This window comes from Polypterus senegalus, chromosome 16 (assembly GCF_016835505.1).
Source record: "Polypterus senegalus isolate Bchr_013 chromosome 16, ASM1683550v1, whole genome shotgun sequence".
Classification (NCBI taxonomy): Eukaryota; Metazoa; Chordata; class Cladistia; order Polypteriformes; family Polypteridae; genus Polypterus; species Polypterus senegalus.
The window spans coordinates 96,548,923-96,568,037 of NC_053169.1; the positions used below are offsets into that span (position 1 = coordinate 96,548,923).

Genomic DNA, 19,115 nt, shown 5'->3' on the forward strand with positions numbered 1-19,115 from the left:
CTCTTTTCATTTTGTAAAAGTAGCTCTCGGGGGGGAAAAAAGGTTGGAGACCCCTCCCTGGGTTAGCTAAACAGCTAGAGTGCCTCATGTGGTTTAAGAAGTGGCGAAATGCCATCATTTTTATGTAAAGGGGTAAGAGCTGAACGTAAGAAATGTTTGAGATGGACAAGAATGTAGTGGAATGAGACTTTTATTTTGGGTACGTAAACTGGTTGTGCTATCTGCTGAGAACATGTCATGTCTTCTGTGTTCATGAACCAATCAGAGTCAGGGTCAGGTGTTACGAATTCAGCACTGTTATGTAACCTCAGTTGCCTATAAATAGGGCTTTCTGTCTTTGCTTTGTGATCATCCTCTAACAGACCGCTGTGATGGGGCTTCCTCCTGTCTGATTACTGACGTAAGAAATGGTATTTCCTCCACACTGGCCCTTCTACTTCAGCATCACTGTGTTGTCAGACCAGTTCATTTCGTTGGTTATGTGGACCTCCAGGTAGTTGCAGCTCTGCACCACATCCACGTCCTCCCCCTAAATGGTGACGTGTCTCAGAGATTGTTTGGCCAGCCGAAAGTCCACCGCCACCTCTTTTGTCTTGCTGATGTTGTGGATGGTTCTTCTTGCACCACAAACCTTCTGTCCTCGGACTTGTCTCCATTATTAATGCAGTCTATGATGGAGGAGTCATCTGAAAATTTCTTTAGGTGGCAAGTGTTGATAATGTACTGGACCTCTGTTGTGTAAAGAGTGGACAGAAAGGAACACAGGACAGTTCCCTGAGGTGCCCCAGTGTTTACACCTCTATTTCTGATGCACAGAGCCTCACAAACCGTCGTCTGCTGGTTGGGTTGTCCATGATTCAGGAGATTGTGGGGGCATCAAGATATATAGCCTTGAGCTTTTTTCGCCATTCGATGAGACAGAATGGTGTTGACGGCACTGGAAACGTCAAAGAATGTGATTCTGACTATGGTACCAGCTTTGTTTAAGAAGGAGTAGGCTAGCCAACACTTCTTTCATATTACCGTTAGATTGTTCTTCGTGGACACATATTAAAATAGTGCGGCAAGAAGGAATTTGTCCTCACCAGGACATGATCAACTTAATCAACTTAAGTCTTCTTTGCACCCCAGTTACAGATTCAGGTTCAATGTGGGTATGCCATAGAGGTGAACACGCAATGAGAAACCAACATGTTGTGCGTAACTTCTGAAACTTCATTCAGTATAAAACACAAGTCACACACACACGCATGGGAAACAGCTTGAAGGCTTGGGTGATGGTAATTCTCCACCAAGGCAGGACGTGGCACTGTGTATTAACAACATCTCTCCTTCTCCTACTGCAGCGAGGATGATTGACAACGCTCCATCTGACGTCACCTCTGAGGTTCGCCCACCTGGACCCTCCTCTTCCTCCCAGAATGCCTTACATTCAGATGAGCTGCCATCCCTTCTGATGGAAGTCAGAACGATTCGCTTTTTGAGTCATAATGAGAGTTTTCTTTCAATTTATTGCTTAGAAGTATACGGGGTTGGTCATAAGGTGGCCCAAAACTTTTCCCTTGTCCTGACATTTCTTTCATAATACCCTCATTCTGTCGACTCACCGCTCACAAAATCTCGAAAGTCGTCGCATTCTGGTACCGCACCTGCTATTTTCGTTTCGACATTTCAAACTTGCGACGTGGTCCCTTCATCTCACAAGCATGTCTGTCACTTCCTCCCCTCTATCCCTTTCTTACACATGTCTTTGCTGTCATTCTTCTCAGTTTAAGTGTTTGACTGGTTGTGAGGTGTAAGGTGGGAATACTTATTATATTATAGTGACACAGAGATGAAAGCTTTCTGTGATGCGTCATCACCATTGTTTCACGTGGTCCACTGCCACAAACACTATGCTCCGATGACGTCACTTCCAGTTTCTTCTGGGCTTTACTTATCCTGCCGACTATGCCACTGTCACAAAAACGACAAAAATACATCACAGGTTTGGGGCAACCACCCGTGTGATATGCCCTGGCTGCAAAATTGGTAAATTCTTGTGAGATGTTCACAGGTCAAAGTCCAAAACAGAACTGTCACTGATAGCAAAAGATGGCTGCTTTATTTGCCAGAACCGAAAGGGATGTCATTGGAGGTGCCAGAACTGTGTGGGATTTCCCAAGAATGGTCTGCAAGGAATTGAGAAAGAAAGTCAGTGCACCTTGCTGCCCCCATGGTCTGGCGTGGAATTACTATTATTCAGGCCCTTTAGCTGTCTCCTACTCGCACGTGTGTGACACCAGCTAAATAATCGTACATGAACAAGTCAGACACACGAACTTATGAAAAATGCAAAGATCAAATCTGAACTTGAGCTAGATGGGACTTTACATTGACCCAAAGACAGAGTAAGAAGTACGGGTGCTAACTGATCAGAACAAGGTCTTAATGTGGATGGAAACAGAAGTCACCCTCTGCACTATTGTCATAGAGCAACACTAAAATTGACATTCCCGACTATAAAATGCGAAACATCATTGCGATTTTCTCTGTTTTTTATATTTTTTCTTAAGGAATAATTTTAGGAATCTCTCAGGGTCATGAGATTGTTCCATGACTAAAATCCAATATCATCCTTAAGTTTTCTAAACTCAGCCAAGAATTTCTCGTCGGTCAGTTAGTCAAGCAGGGACATGTATCTTTAGTTATTTTGTCATGGCCACCAACCTTGGGCTGATGTTCCGACCGGGATGCTTCAAGGTTCTTTACCCAGTCAGGAGGCCAGTATAATGGAGGGACAGGGGGAGTCCACCCACATGGACTTCTTGCTCCCTCGATATAATAGGTGGCTGTCCCCATGGGCTATGATGCCTGCATTGGGCAGGCTGGGAATTGCAGTCCTGTGAGACAGCCCATGGGTGCCGTCAGAGTGAGCTGCAGGAACAAACTGCTCCTACTTTAAGGTCCATGCAACCCAGAAGTTCTTCTGACGTACAGCACTGTAACACCGGAAGTACTCGCGGTTCTGGAATATAAGGGTCTGACTCTTAATCTCAGGGGGTCGGGAAGCAGAGGATGAAGCTCACCTGCTGGAGTGGAAGGAGAGGGAGAGAAGAATTAGCTATACAAAGAAGTCACCGGTAGATGTATTTGCTAAAAAAAATTATATGAACCTGGGACATGTGTTGGTGTTGGTGTGATTGAGGGCTTAGGCTCAGTGGCACCCCCTACTGGTCACAATGTCAATTTCATTTTCCAGACCCCGTTATCCAGAGAAGCTGGGGCAAATTCCAGTAAACATTGGGCACAAGTCAGGAACAAGCCCTAGCCAGGGCTCCAATCTATCGCAGGGTGAACACACATACACACACACACACATGCTAGGGCCAACTTAGAATCATCAGTCCACAGAACCTGCATGTTTTGGACTGTTTGAGGAAACCCACGTGGAGATGAGGAGAACATGCAGACTCCTTGAGCAGGGAGCACATGGAATGGGACAGGACGCCAGTCTCGTTGTTGCGGGGAAACAGCGCTACCAGTGCGCCCACCACCCTCAATTTCATTTTTTCTACTATATTTTCCATTGTTGTATAGCATGATAAGATTTAAAATGAAAGTGCACTTAATAAGGATAATTTGAATTGAATTGAATTAAATTTCACGGCACAAGGTCAATCCTCAAACAGCTAACCTCAGCTTAAAAGAATCATCCCTTTAGTGCCATCTGGCTGCCCTCTAAACATGGGAGCACTGTCAGGACACATACGATGGTACTAAGTGGCCAGTGTTGTCATGATGCCAAGCATTAAGCCTGATAAAACTACATCATTCATAACAGTGGAAAACCAGATATCTGTGGAAAAGCTCTAAACTTTAGTGAAATTTACTGCAATATGTCATAGAAGATAGAAGATAAACTTGTTATATATATTGTAAAATGAAGAGACAATAGAGATTATAAAGGTTTGGGGAATTCGTCCCCTTATACTGTGAAGTTCTCTCTGTAAGTGCAGTCAGGTTTGTATATTTAACACAGACAACCAAAACAATGACAGGCGGACAATTTATGAGGTGGGATATGGAATGCTGGGAAGGAGCCGCTGTGGTAGATGGGTAGTGGTGATGTCATCAGATGGGGACAAGAGGGAAGGAAGGAACCCGGAAGTGACTTGAGTTGTTGTTTACCGTGTTCGGGTGAACTCATGGTGGTGTATTTTTGTCTTTCCTAAAGAAACAAAGAGAGAAAGGTTAGTACACTGCCGTTGTCCCCTGACATGAGATTTCGCGCTGCTTGTCGGGCCTTTAAGCAGCTCCCTATGCGCTCATGCGTGACAAAATATATATATATATATATATAGTAATAAGGAAGGACACCAGACATTGCAAAGGTTTGGGGAAGCTACCCGTATAATGTGTTCCTAGCTGCAAAAGCAAAAATAAGTTTTTAGAATGAGTAGTGTTTTCAAGACAGAGTCCAAAACAGAACTATAATCCAGAAGAAGGAAGTGAGGTTTTATAGGGAGTCTGGAGGAAGTGACGTCAGCCTTGGGGTGGGGATCGAAAATGATGTCGTCCTTGGGGCTGGGACCGAAAGTGATATCGTCCTCACGGCCGGGATCGGAAATGTGTCCCATGTTGATGTAGTGGCTTCTGGTGGGATTTCCCAGGAAAGATCTGCAGGAGATCTTTGGGCAGATATGTTACCAGCAGTTGTTAAGCCCTTCAGCGGCTTCCTATGCACCCGTGTGTGACAATATATATATATATATCTTATATTTAGGGTGGGCCAGATCTAATTATGCAATTTTCATTACGCTATAACTTATTAAGTTTATTACATAGAATATCACCTGAAAAATCCTTGACCATCGAGAAGTGTGCAAACTGATGACATGAAGAATTGTCTTCGCGCCGAACTGGAATCATCCCCACACATCAGCAAAACGAAACCTCAGAAGAAAGACCAAGTTGCTTAGCCGCTAAAATTGGCAAAACGGTATCCCTTTTACTTTTCCTCCCGCCGCTAATGCACAAGCGATGCCAGCACAACAGCAAAATGAATCCTCCTAGAAGAGAGAGACGCCCAACATAGTTCCTTTCAATTACCAGACATCTCTACATTTCAATTTTTTTTTCTGACGATTTTGTTTCTCTGCGGTGGGCTGGCACACCAGAGTTTGTTCCTGCCTTGTGTTGGCTGGGATTGGCTCCGGCAGACCCACATGACTCTGTATTAGGATATAGTGGGTTGGATAATGAATGGATGGATGGATGGATTTTGTTTCTAGGACCCCGGGCTTTTTACAGCACAGACTGATGAAGCTAGTATATATATTGTGGTAATTCAGCCCCTGTGCACAGACAGACAGACAGACAGACACCAAATGTCCAAAAACACACACGCTTAATAATTCTCTGCAATGTACAGCACCTTTCAATCCTCAAATCAGGCAAATACTCATTCCCTTCTTTCTGTCTTCTTCTCCTTCTACCGCCCTCACTCCTCCACACACAAGCTCTGTCCCTATCCACCCGACTCTGGCTCAACTAAGGGAGTGAGGCGGCCCCTTTTATAAGACCCCAGATGTGCTCCAGGTGCTTTGTGATGATCTTATGGCAACACTTCCAGGTGTGGCAGAAGTGCTACAATCCAAGGCTCTATAATCCTCCAGGTGCCCTCTGGTAATGGCCATAGGCTCCAACAGGACTGGGCTTCTAAGCTCTGATCCTGCAGCCTCCATGTGAACCAGGGTAGCTGCCCTCTCATGGCCCGGGGGAGGTATTGTCTCTCTCCTGGTCCTTCCAGGCGTCCTTCCTGGGTAGGGTCCCCAGCCATCCGCCACAATATATATATATACAGGTGCCTGTCATAAAATTAGAATATCATGACAAAGTTGATTTATTTCAGTAATTCCATTCAAAAAGTGAAACTTGTATATTAGATTCATTCATTACACACAGACTGATGTTTTTCAAATGTTTATTTCTTTTAATTTTGATGATTACAACTGACAACTAATGAAAGTCTCAAATTCAGTATCTTGGAAAATTTGAATATTGTGAACAGGTTGAATATTGAAGACACCTGGTGCCACACTCACTCTAATCAGCTCATGAACTCAAAGCCTTTAAATGGTCTCTCAGTCGAGTTCTGTAGGCTACACAATCATGGGGAAGACTGCTGACTTGACAGTTGTCCAGAAGACGACCATTGACACCTCGCACAAGGAGGGCAAGACACAAAAGGTCATTGCTAAAGAGGCTGGCTGTTCACAGAGCTCTGTGTCCAAGCACATTAATAGAGAGGCGAAGGGAAGGACAAGATGTGGTAGAAAAAAGTGTACAAGCAATAGGGATAACCGCTTGTACCCTGGAGAGGATTGTGAAACAAAACTGTGGGGGAGATTCACAAAGAGTGGACTGCAGCTGGAGTCAGAGCTTCAAGAACCACCAGGCACAGACGTATGCAAGACATGGGCTTCAGCTGTCACATTCCTTGTGTCAAGCCACTCTTGAACAAGACAGCGTCAGAAGCGTCTCGACTGGGCTAAAGACAAAACTGCTGCTGAGTGCTCCAAAGTTATGTTCTCTGATGAAAGTAAATTTTGCATTTCCTTTGGAAATCAAGGTCCCAGAGTCTGGAGGAAGAGAGGAGAGGCACAGAATCCACGTTGCTTGAGGTCCAGTGTAAAGTTTCCACAGTCAGTGATGGTTTGGGGTGCCATGTCATCTGCTGGTGTTGGTCCATTGTGTTTTCTGAGGTCCAAGGTCAACACATCCGTCTACCAGGACGTTTTAGAGCACTTCATGCTTCCTGCTGCTGACAAACTTTATGGAGATGCAGATTTCATTTTCCAACAGGACCTGGCACCTGCACAAAGTGCCAAAGCTACCAGTACCTGGTTTAAGGACCATGGTATCCCTGTTCTTGATTGGCCAGCAAACTCGCCTGACCTTAACCCCATAGAAAATCTATGGGTATTGTGAAGAGGAAGATGCAATACGCCAGACCCAACAATTCAGAAGAGCTGAAGGCCACTATCAGAGCAACATGGGCTCTCATAACACCTGAGCAGTGCCACAGACTGATCGACTCCATGCCACGCCGCATTGCTGCAGTAATCCAGGCCAAAGGAGCCCCAACTAAATATTGAGTGCTGTACAAGCTCATACTTTTCATGTTCATACCTTTCAGTTGGCCAACATTTCTAAAAATCCTTTTTTTGCATTGGTCTTAATTGATATTCTAATTTTCCGAGATACTGAATTTGGGACTTTCATTAGTTGTCAGTTATAATCATCAAAATTAAAAGAAATAAACATTTGAAATACATCAGTCTGTGTGTAATGAATGAATCGAATATACAAGTTTCACTTTTTGAATGGAATTATTGAAATAAATCAACTTTGTCATGATATTCTAATTTTATGACCAGCACCTGTGTATAGGGTATATATGTATATATGTGTATATATATATATATATTGTGGTGGATGGCCGATAGCTCATCCCGGCCTGGACTCCCCTGAGATGGAAGAATGGGGGAAGGCAGCTTTTCCAGGACACTGCCTCCCCCAAAATGCTAGATGGCAGCTCCCCTGGAGTGTAACCGTGCCCCAGATTCCCGCAGGGCATCTTGGGACTTGGAGTTTGGTTTCTCAGCCCTGTTGGGTACCATGGGTGCCACCAGGAGGAGCTGTGAGAGGACCAGAGGAGCCATGCCTCATCCATAGCCCTGAAGAAAAAAGCCAATTCTCCATCTGACCCAGAAGTGCGAGCAAGTCACATTTGCGGAAGGACAGAAGCACTTCTGGGTCAAGAACTATATAAAGGACTGCTGGAGATCCAGCAAGTGAGCCGGAGTCGGGAGGAGTGTGACGGAGCTTTCTGAGAGGTGTTGTAGAGAGAAGACTTGTGTTTTGGTATCAATTTAATTGTGTTTATTGTGGCAGTGGTACTTTGAAGGCACTGTGCAAGAAGAAATAATTAAAAGAATACTTCTTGGTGCTTTTACCCTGTGTCCGCGTTTGTCTTTTGGGTTTAATGTGGCAACAGTGATCCCAAGTGTCTTACAATATGTACATACCAGGAAAGAAGGAAAGGCATCCTGGCCGTGAAAAGGAAGGATTCATACCTGGCCAGGAGAACACAATGTAAGGATTGAGTGAATGGGCTCACCAGGAGAAGATTAATCTCCCACATGACAGATGGCAGTGTTCCTCAGGGCTGGACCAGTTTAAGACACATGCAGGATGGCATAGGAATTGGAGTCCAGAGACACCACCTGGTTTGCGTCTTTGGGGACCGCCAGAGGGTGCTGCTGCAAGTCCCAGAAGTGCTTCAGTGCACTTGGTCAGGAAACCCAGGAGCAGTTCCCGGGTCGACTTTAAATGAGTGCCCACTACCTCACTGGAGCTGAGTCAGAGTTGGTCGGCAGAGGGCGACACACTTACAGTTGGAAGGAAAGACTGATGAAGCGAATTGATTTAATTAGCTTGTATTCTTGTGGAGAACGGGTTTGCGGCAAATAAAATTCTTTATTTTAAAACCAGTAGGGGGCACCACTAAACCCCAAACCCCAGAGACACTCAAACTGTACCCAAGCATGAACTTAAAGATGCAGTTATACCAAATTATTCTTCTCACTTTTCAATCATTGCAAAAGCTTAGTCCTGTGCCTCCCTACGCTGACTATCTGGACCAAGCTGAAGCGGCTCCTTTTATCTTTGACCTGGAAGTACTAGGACATGGTCCGTCAGAAGCACTTCTGGGACAGATGGGAGTCTTACAAAGTACGGACCATATACTCACAAAACCCAACAGTGCAGTACTCCTGGACTCCAACTCCCATTATCCCCTGTGACTACCTGAAGGAGAAATGAACTCCATGGACACTGCCCCCTAATCTATCGGGGGATACAGTACCCACTTGCTGTTGTCTCCACCAGTTCTTCAAAAGTAGTGGCCTACCACCAAGGCAAAGAGTCCTGTTCCCATTCGATCAAACAGTCTGTTCTTCCATTCTCCTTTATTGTGGAATCCCGTCAGGGCAAGGAATCACCCTCTGTACGAGTACAGAGCGAAATGCTAGAGTATGGTCGTTATGGGTCATTGAGTGTAGACTGTTGGGCAAAAATGGCAAATGTAGCCATAAAAAATGAAATCTACATGAGAAGAACGTGTGCAGAAAGTGAAGGGGTCTCTGAATCCACTGTACATCGAGTCTCCGAAGAGATTGATGGTAACGGGGTTGGCAACCGTCCGCACTATAGGGCGTTCCGTTTTGCTTCCAGCCAAACTCTTATCACTTAAAAATCCAATCAGCCATTCATTTTCCAAGCCATTTGTCTCATTAGAGGTTGGAGATGTTGAACGATGCCTTGCTTTAACATCTTGCTGGGTTTTGTTATAACTACTTAAATGTGGCTAATTATCCTGTTTCTTTGCAGCAGCAATTCTAATTATCAGCCAATGCATCATCTTGTTCTGCTAGTGGATGGAGTAATGGCAGGCCACAAAGGCACGGGGATAGGAACAGGACCAGGGGAATGAAAAGAAATGAACATTTGGGTCGAGAACAGAATCTTTTCGTCAAACCCAAAATGTGAGCAAGCTGTGGAAGTCATAGAGCATCTAGGCAGAAATCAAGAAAGCAAACGGCCGCTTCGCTAGAACACACAACATTGCTAATTGTTGGAGGGAATGACGCTGATCACAACAATAAGAGTATTTTATCATTATTTAACTCAGTTAAACAAACTGAAAAATTTTTACTGAATCAGCCCGCAATCTAGGAGTTATCATTGACTTTAGCAGGTCATTTAAAGCTCATATTACAAAGTTGTCCAAATCATGTTTCGTCCATCTTAAAAATGTTGGGAAATGAAGGCGCTTTCTAAATTAACAGGATTCTGAGAAATTAATTCATGCCCTTATTTCTATGGCTGGCCTGTACACTGGTACTGTGAGTGCTGTGCAGAGTGGAGGCAGGACCTCTGCGTTTTTCCCAGTTGATTCTGGGGTTCGTCTGGGGTGACTTATGCTCCTACTCTGGTCAGTGCTTGTATGGACTGGGTGTTGGGCAAGGTGGTGAGGTCCATCGGCTGTGGGACATCTGTTGGTGAAGAAAGGTTCACGGATCTTGACTTTGCTGACGATGCTGTGATCTTCGCGGAGTCAATGGAGGCTCTGATCGGGGTGCTTGAGAGACTGAGTGAGGGTTCTGAGTGTCTGGGCTTGCAAAGGTCCTGATAAAAACTAACAGCCAGGTCTTTAATGACCTCTTGGGCACGGCCATCAGCAGTGTGTCTGTCTGCGGAGAGAGTGTTGACCTCGTCACTGAGAGGCTTACGTACCTCGGCAGTAACATTCATGTCTCTGGTGACTCTTCCTATGAAGTCAGTAGACGGATTGGGAGAGCATTTGGGTCATGAGGTCACTGGAAAGGGGTGTGTGGCGCTCCCGAAATCTCTGCAAAAGGACGAAGGTCCAAGTCTTTAGAGTCCTGGTGCCTCCTGTCTTGCTATATGGTTGTAAGACATGGATGCTATCCAGTGACTTGAGATGAAGACTGGACTCCTCTGTTAGTGAGTCTCTCCAGAAAATCCTTGGGTACCGTTGGTTTGACTTTGTGTTGCTCATGTAGTCCCGAATGAGGCACATGACCTGCATTGTGAGTGAGCGTTAGTTACGGCACTACAGCCATGTGGCGCGTCTCCCTGAGGGTGATCCGGCTCATAAGATCCTCATTGTTGGGGACCCGAGTGGCTGGACCAGGCCAAGGGGTTGCCAACGTAACACCTGGCTGCAGCAGATGGAGAGTCATTTCTGGAGGGTAGGACTGCATGGGGGGTTGCCAACCAGGATCCCGAGTTGTTTCGTTGTGTAGTGGGTGCGGAAATGTGCTGTGCCAGTGCATGTTCACCAACTTGACTTGACTTGACCTTATTTCTAGTAGGATTGACTACTGCAATGCGGTGTTCACTGGATGTTTAAAGAGTTCTTTAGAGGAAAGCCAAGCAAAATGACAAACTCTTATTGGCTAACTAAAAAGATTACAATATGCAAGCTTTCGAGGCAACTCAGGCCCCTTCTTTAGGAAAGACGTCTTGCCTGAAGAAGGGGCCCGAGTTTCCCCGAAAGCTTGCATATTGTAATCTTTTTAGTTAGCCAATTAAAGGTGTCATTTTGCATGGCTTTTCTCTACATTCATAATGGCTAACACGATACAACACCCTAGTACTAAAGTGTTCTTTATACAGCCTCCAGTTAATCCAAAATGCAGCTGCAAGAATTATTACAAGAACAAGAAAATACGAACACATAACTCCAGTCCTCAAGTCCTTACACTGGATGCTGGTTAAGTTTCAAAATCCTCCTTTTAACATATAAAGCCTTAAATGACCGAGGTCTGACTTACTTGTCATGACTTACAAACCTGAGCGCACATTAAGATCTCAAGAAGCCAGTCTTCTGATGATTCCCAGAATTAATAAAATAACAGCAGGAGGTCGAGCTTTTAGTTACAAGACCCCCCTAAACACTGGACTGGTCTGCCTGCTACTACAGTATAAGAGATGCCCCTTCAGTCTCAGCTTTCAAATCCCGGCTGAAGACTCACAGCTTCAGTTTAGCACACCCTGACTAGAGCTGCTGATTAACTGTGCAGACTGCATCTCTGTTGTTAGTCATCAGTACTAAAACATAAGTAACATGATAGTTCTAATTTGTTACTAACCCTCACCTATTCTGTTTCTCTTCTCGGCACTCAAATGTGGCACTTGGTGACACTGCCCACCTGCCAAGTTGTTTTGCCTGCCTAAGGTAAAGTCATCCTTGATGGAGGATCACAGGAATCGTGGGGTAGAGGGGTCCTTTCATTGGATTGGCTGGCCCAGTGCTGTTTCGGCTATGGAATGGCCACATGGGGGATGCAGCTTAATGGCCGGGGTCTCCAGGACTCTAAACAAATCCAAATCTTATTATGTGATGTCATCTACTGTTAAATTCTGCTCCATACTTGTAATATTTTTAATTTTTATACTGTATTTAAGATTTGTTCTGTTCTGTGTATTGTATTGACCCCCATCTTTTTGACACCCACTGCACGCCCAACTTACCTGGAAAGGGGTCTCTCCTTGAACTGCCTTTCCTTAGGTTTCTTCCATTTTTTCCCCAAGGGTTTTTTGGGAGTTTTTTTCTTGTCTTCTTAGGGAGTCAAGGCTGCTTTGTGAGGCTGTCAAGAGGCAGGGCCTGTTGAAGCCCATTGTGGCACTTCTGGCATGATTTTGGGCTCTACAAAAAATAAATTGTATTGTATTGTATTGAAGGGCATTAACGACAGTTAAGGTGCGCCAGTTGGGCAGATCGCTGCCAGTGTTAACGTTAAGGTGCAGGCGCGCAATATTCGGTTCACCACTTGAGAAAGAACAGTGAAAGCATTAAGGGGTGATTGATCATTAGGGAATGGCTACTTTTGTGCAGACCCCTCCAGGCGTAAAGAGACCCCCGCCCCCCTGCCCCAGATGAAGAAGACGAAGTAGCGGTAAGGGCACCGATGAGAAGCAGCAGCAGCAGCAGTGAAAGCGTTAAAGTCTCGACTCGCGAAGCGCCTCCCTCTTGATGAGCCAGCAGTAAAGCGAAGAAGCTCCTTCTTTATATAGCAGGTGTCTGAAGCCGGGGAGCAGTTCGAGTGTCTCCTATGTGCAGCTACAGCAGCAGCATGTCCACCAGTGGCACAGAGACCAGCGCCCAGTTGCCCCCTCCAGCACCACCTTCTGCCAGGGTGTTTTTCCAAGCAGCCTCCACGGGAGGAAGAAGTGGAAATGGAGCGTCGAGTCGGGACGACTCAGTTCAGAAGAAGCAGGGGAAAGTCACGGTGAAATACGACAGGAAAGAGCTGAGGAAGCGGCTGATCTTGGAGGAGTGGATCATTGAGCAGCTCAGCGAGCTCTACGACTGCGAGGTACCGTTACTTGGCTTAACGATGGATTTTTTTAAAAAAAAATATATATAAAAGACGTTCCTTTTAGCTCGATTAGAAAATATTCCGTTAATTCTTCGTCTCGGGCAAAACCGGAGTTACCTTGAAAGGTGGTAAGAATCTCGAGGGGTCAACTCTGACCCTTTCATTGTGGTGTTGCACTTCATTAATCTTTACGATGCGGCATGCAAGGGGTTAACGTGGCGGGCTAACCAAAGCCGACGGGAGAAGAAGAAGAAAAATAAGGGGGGCGGAGGTGGGAATCCTCGTTGTGCTAAATGGATGCCAAAGAGACTGGCGACTGCATTTCCTCCTAGGGAAGCTACATTTAAGGCTGGGCACCGTACAAGGGGGGCTTTACCATCCTGCGCTTTTTTGGCCGCCTGTCGGGCGTTTGTACCTGCGCGCACCTGCAGCGGCTCCGCTCCATTGTGCAGCCCGAAATGCTCGTTTCGTTTCAGCTGAGGGTAATAAGGGAACACTGGGAGTCTTAATGGGTCAATGTGAGCGTGCGCTGGGGTGATTTGTCTGTGTGTGTTTTTTGGGATTGGCGCACGAAAGGAGACGATGACATTCAGTCCTTTAAGCACCTCCTCATTGACCGCTTTCCCCTTGTTGATTGTTTAAACATTCCTGAGGCAAAAAAAAAAAATCCGCTTTTTAAATTCCATTTACCTCACTTTCTGTTTCTCCGAAATATTTCGACAGTAGCAAGATGCGGTCGTGACACCTTTGCAAAGTAAAATGGAATTCCTACACCCGCTTAATGTTATTGAGGGACTGCAGTCTGTCCCAGCAACACTGGGCACAAGGCAGGAGTGCACGTAGACACCATGCAGGCCAGGGTGGGCAGTCTGATGTCTTCAAGTAACGTAATATGGTGTAGTTGTTAGGAGAGGTAGGAGAAACACACACCAGGGAGAACATGCAGACTCCATAGAGTAACGAAAAGGGATATTTAAACCCAGCATACCAGATGCTCTTGTTATATTTCAGGCAGGATTCACCCCATCATGGCTGGGGTTCAAATTAATTTTTTTTCCTGTCTGTTTTGTTCATTCTTGATTCTTTAACTTATGTTAATGTTAAACTTGTGTGCATTATTCTTGTGTTTCATTTTGTCTATGTCTGTAAGCCACCAGTGTTATGTACCATGTGTGTTGTGGGTGGGGCCGCCTGCCAATCACTGCCAGGATCTGCTCTCTGGCCTTTAAATCCAGAGAGGGTCCCACAGTCAGGATTTTTTTTTTTTTTTCCTCAACGAAGTGGGCTGTTTTTGATATTACTGGTCAGGGGATTTTAGTGGTGTGTTGGCTTTTGGGCTATTTTCTAAGTGAACTTTTGGCCGTCCAAATGCCTGTACTAACCCCACCCGGTTCTTGAAAATCTGAAATATCCAAGGAAGATATCCATCGTCACGTCCAAGGGAGATTACCCCTACTCCCCAAGTTCTCGACAACTTGAAAAGTCCAAGGGATTTTCTCCCCTCCCATTCCCATTGTCAACCGCATGAAAACTTCAAAAGCAATGACACACCAAAAGGACCACCCATTGCCCCACCCACTTTGGCATTGACCCCACCCATTATTCCAAGGGGCTGGGGCTTGGGCATCGCCAGCATCATTCAGTGGGCTGGACCACATCGCCATTAGCTGGGTTTTTAGCTGTCATTGGCCTGGAAAAATTTAGAGGACCAGGCAGCCCTTCTCCTGGTGCTCCATTTGGAATGCGCACTGGCAGGCCCGGTCTTGGGTATTATGGGGCCCTAGGCGAAAAGGGGGGGTCCAGGGGCCCCCTGAGGGGGGCGGAGCCCCCCTGGAAGCTCTGCGAAATGTGTGAAAATTAGACCAAGGAGACGTTTTCTTGTAACGTTATGAGGTCATCGCCCTGCGTCCCTTTTTCGCCCAGAGTAGTTAGCTGCTACAATTTAGCCATTTCGACGAATGATGACGAGGGCTGATTCACTGTTGTGAACGTTCGACCCATAGAGATCTGGACTCAAACCGCTCCGCTTTTATAGACAGCCGCCCATGTGGACACGCCCCCGCTGGCCCACGTGATTTAAACATGCGAGGGGAGGAGCGGGCCGGGGGACTGGCCGCTGTCGATCCGGGGCCCCCTGGATGCCGGGGCCCTAGGCGGTCGCCTACTTCGCCTGTGCCTAAAGCCGGGCCTGGCTCTGGAGGTGGTGAGTTTTTGTGTCTTTTGCTATACTGAGTGCTTTGTGAATTTCTGGATTTTTTTTTGGCCTCCTTCTCTGTGTTCTGATGTTGCTATTGGATTCTGTTCTGAGACTGTGTCTGCTTTGGATCGCCTTATTGTATGGGCAGCTCCCTTCTTGCCTTTTGTGCTCCATGGAGCTCCTTTCATGTAACAGAGCTTTTTGAGAAAATAAAATAAAGACTCTGTGCTTTTGCTCTTATACCCAACTGGGGTTTGGAGGTATAACTCCCTCTAATGGGCATTTTTGGAACTGTCTGGAACACTTGCTTTGAGACTCTCTCTTTATAGCCACTTGTGACTGCAACGCTAATGCTGCTGGTTGTAAGGTAACCAATGTTGCTTTTCTGTGTGAGTAACACATTATAGCATACAGTTTTATTAACCTTGTGGAAAGTATAAATTGGGCTTGACTTCAATCTGTTTTCTGCCCATATTTTAGTCATTAACATTTTATGGTTGTCTCTCTATTATATTAAAAAAAAAAAATCTTGGAAGGAGACGAAACGTGATTGTCTCAGAGACACTTTCACGTCCTGCGAGATGAACCTTCACACCAAGCAAAGTAACCACGCCTGGGGCCGGAAGCCCCACGAGACAAGAACTTATGCAAAGAGATTTGGAAAACTCTGGCGTGGCCATGTCAGACACATTTCTTGTAGAGGGAAAGAAACAATATTCACTCACGTTGTCACGATGGAATTCCAAACACGGAATCAAAATTCAATGCGATATTGATGAAAAAGTAAAAGTGCAAAGAGATCGAATACATGGACATAGGTGATATGACAGAAGTTTTCACGCGACACGGCAGCAGCAGCAGCTGAGCAAAGAGGAGGTAAACAAACTGTATTTGTTTCCCATTGCATCGCCGTTTAAGAGGGGGTGTCGGAGGAGTGACCGCGTCTCCTTGGGTTGTGTTCAGTCCCCTCTTCACAATGTGAGCAGCAGAAACTCTAAGTGGTTGGTGCATATTGCAAGCGGGGCAGGAAAGGCAAGCGAAGCGAGCAGGGTGCAAAGCCCCCTAGTCTATTTAAATGAGTAAAACATCTCATACTTGCTGTGAGTTTTCACTTGCTTAACCTAGGGGCTATAAGGCAGTAGAGCTGTTTGTGTGGTGTTCTTGTGGTCTCCTGGTGTTCATACGAGTATCCTTCTACAGTATATAAAAGCGGTCGGGTGTCCTTCCGTCCCATGAGGGCTACGCAGGCGCGGAGTTTCACACACGCCCCGTCCATTTTGCAATGCACGATGGGATTTGTAGTTTCGTTTTTCCAGGTAAAAGATGATTTTTCTACTCCAGACTGTGTGATATCTTCTTCTTCTTTCTTACTATATAAAAACGGTCGGGATTGTCCTTCCGTCCCATGAGTGGAAAGCGTAGCGGTATTCCACTTATCACAGACTTACTACTTGCAGCTTGCGGTCGAAGCGACATGATGTGAGCAGAGTTCTGGTGCTCCCATCGTTCCCTTGCTTTTGTGCGCGATGCACTGGAAAAATAGACAAAATTATGTCTCTGGAAATAATTAATGTTGATGGAGTACAAATACCTCACCGCGTAGTAAATATCAGGGGGGTTCAAAAGGGCGACCTCAATATAGAAAAAAAGTTTAAATTTCATCACAAAAATAACAGAAACTGAGTATTAAAGTAATACCACTCAAATGCAATATAACCAAATTAATAAGTTTGTATAAAATATCAAATTGATCTACATATTGAATTGCCTTAAGAAGTGGTCAACTTAAAAGTCGGTCGCCTTAAAAGGCGGGTCAGCCTAGTCCTTTCTTAAAAGAGAACCTGAGAGGAGAACACACCATTTTAACTTTACACGGCACCTCAATTCCCATTCGCTGATTTGTTGGCTCGAGATTTGAAGATTTTGAAAGTGCTGTTCTCGGCTACACCACTTGCTAACGTGATCCACATATCCGTGAGAATCAGTAGTGAGATGGAACAGGTTAACGTGTGGCTCTAAGGCTGCGTCTGCACCACTATGGTTTTTATTTGAGAATGGTTTTTAAATGAAAAACGTTATCTGTTCTAACTTGCATTTTCACATTGTTTGCAAAAGTATCTCTGCCTGCCACTGATATGACTCGGGGTGTTAGGGATGCATATGACGTAGCTGTTCACCTATGGTAGGTGGGTGTACATTACCTGAAACAGGAGAAGAAAGTGTCCTTCTTGAAGAGATGGTTATGCTGTCGACCACAAGGTTTATCTCAAAACTATCGGGACCGTTGGATTATTTTGTTGTTTGTGCACATTTGCTGTAATCAAGCTGTACAAAATGCAATTTAGATATGTACAGGTAAACAACACAACAAATGACATGGAAAGCAGCTCCTGTCTACCTGCTATGTTGGAATATGGTTTTCTTCCATGAAGGGGGATCAATCCGAGATTGAGATGTGATAAGCAGGGTCAAATTGGGGAAGTGCCACATAATAAGCACAAATCAATCGGAGTGAGAATAGAGTCTGCATTATCAAAACTCTCTGTTTTCATCCTCCCACGCTGCAATGCTCTTCAGCTTTGGAAAACTTTTTCAAAAGTGCTCAGGGGTTAAAAGTTGTGGAGTTTTATAGTTGAAAGGCAAAAATGAATATTAAAATGAAAATATAGCAGTGTAGACGTAGCCTAAATGAGTCATGGAGCAGTTGTATGTGGTGGGTGTGCTGTGTGATATGCTGGCCTCCCACCCGGAGTTGCTTCTTTCCTTCTACTTGGTAGGTGGATAAACTGTAGACTCCCACTTCACAGACTGACCTGTGATGTGGCAAATGTGTTGTGTTAATGAGCCTTGTGCTGGACTGGTTTCCCATCCAGGGTTGGTCCTATTCATGTGTTGGATAATGGTGTTGGACTCCAGCTCCCCAATATTGGTCAGAATGAGAACTTACAGTATAAAGTACCAACCGCCTTGTGTATTCTCCATCCGGAGCTGGTTTCTTCTTTGTATCGGACAATGCTGGGATCGACTCCTGATCCCCAAACTGGCCTGGGATGAGTAGGTGTGTATGTTGGATGTGTACGTATTGTCTCTAGGTGTTCTTCTGTGAACATTGCACTGTTGCTATTACATGAAGACCAATGATAGCCAATAGCTATGCTATTTACTTGGTGAATTCCGGATTTGTGCACGAAAGGAGATGAAGACATTCAGTCCTTAAAGCTCACCCCGATTGCCTGTTTCTATCTCTGTTGATAGTTTAAACCATCAACAGGGGAGAGAAATAACCTGCTTTTCAATTCAGTCAACCATTTTCAGGAGCCTATCTTGTGTGTGTGTTTTTTTTTTTTTTCGAAGTATCCTGAAGGCATCACCATTGTGAAATAAGATGGCATTCTTACACCTGCTTAATCTAATTCAGGAAACAGAGCCTACCCTAGCAAAACTGGGCTCAAGGCAGAAATCAAGCTTTGGATACGGACACCAGCCAATCACTGGACAATTTGGTATCGCCAAGCACCGTAACTGGCATGTGTTTGGGAGAAACCCGCACCAGGGAGAACGTGCAAACTCCGTATGGGTAATGAAAAGGGATTTTTGAATCCAGGATACCAGGAAGATGCCAGTTGCAAGGTAATCAATGTTATATTTTGGGGTAAGTAATGCATCTACTTTTACTAACCATTTGAAAGCTATAAAGTGGATATGACTTTAAACTATTTTCTGCACTTATTTTAAGTTATCAAGATCTTATGGAGGTGTATTTCATTGAGCAAATTTATTTTTTATTTTATTTTTTTTTTAAACTTTGGTATAGTTTTCGGCTGGGCAGCTTGGAGGTGCAATGCTTAGCTTTACTGCCTTACAGCTCCAGAATTTCTATCTTTTTGGAATGATTATGGTCTCCTGGTGATGAATGTTCTTTCTTCAAGATAAATTAAATCATTGGTCAGAACAGGCCATTTAGC

General features: G+C 45.0%; 1 protein-coding gene across 1 annotated transcript in view; it reads left to right on the plus strand.

Annotated features, from left to right (window-relative positions):
• The first annotated feature begins 12,579 nt into the window (after positions 1 to 12,579).
• Positions 12,580 to 19,115, plus strand: part of ppp1r14c (protein phosphatase 1, regulatory (inhibitor) subunit 14C) — a 52,983-nt gene continuing 46,447 nt past the window's right edge. The window contains exon 1 of the mRNA XM_039738692.1: positions 12,580 to 12,950. Within this exon, the coding sequence (XP_039594626.1) occupies positions 12,687 to 12,950 (264 nt within the window). The 5' untranslated portion in view covers positions 12,580 to 12,686. The remainder of the gene's footprint in view (positions 12,951 to 19,115) is intronic.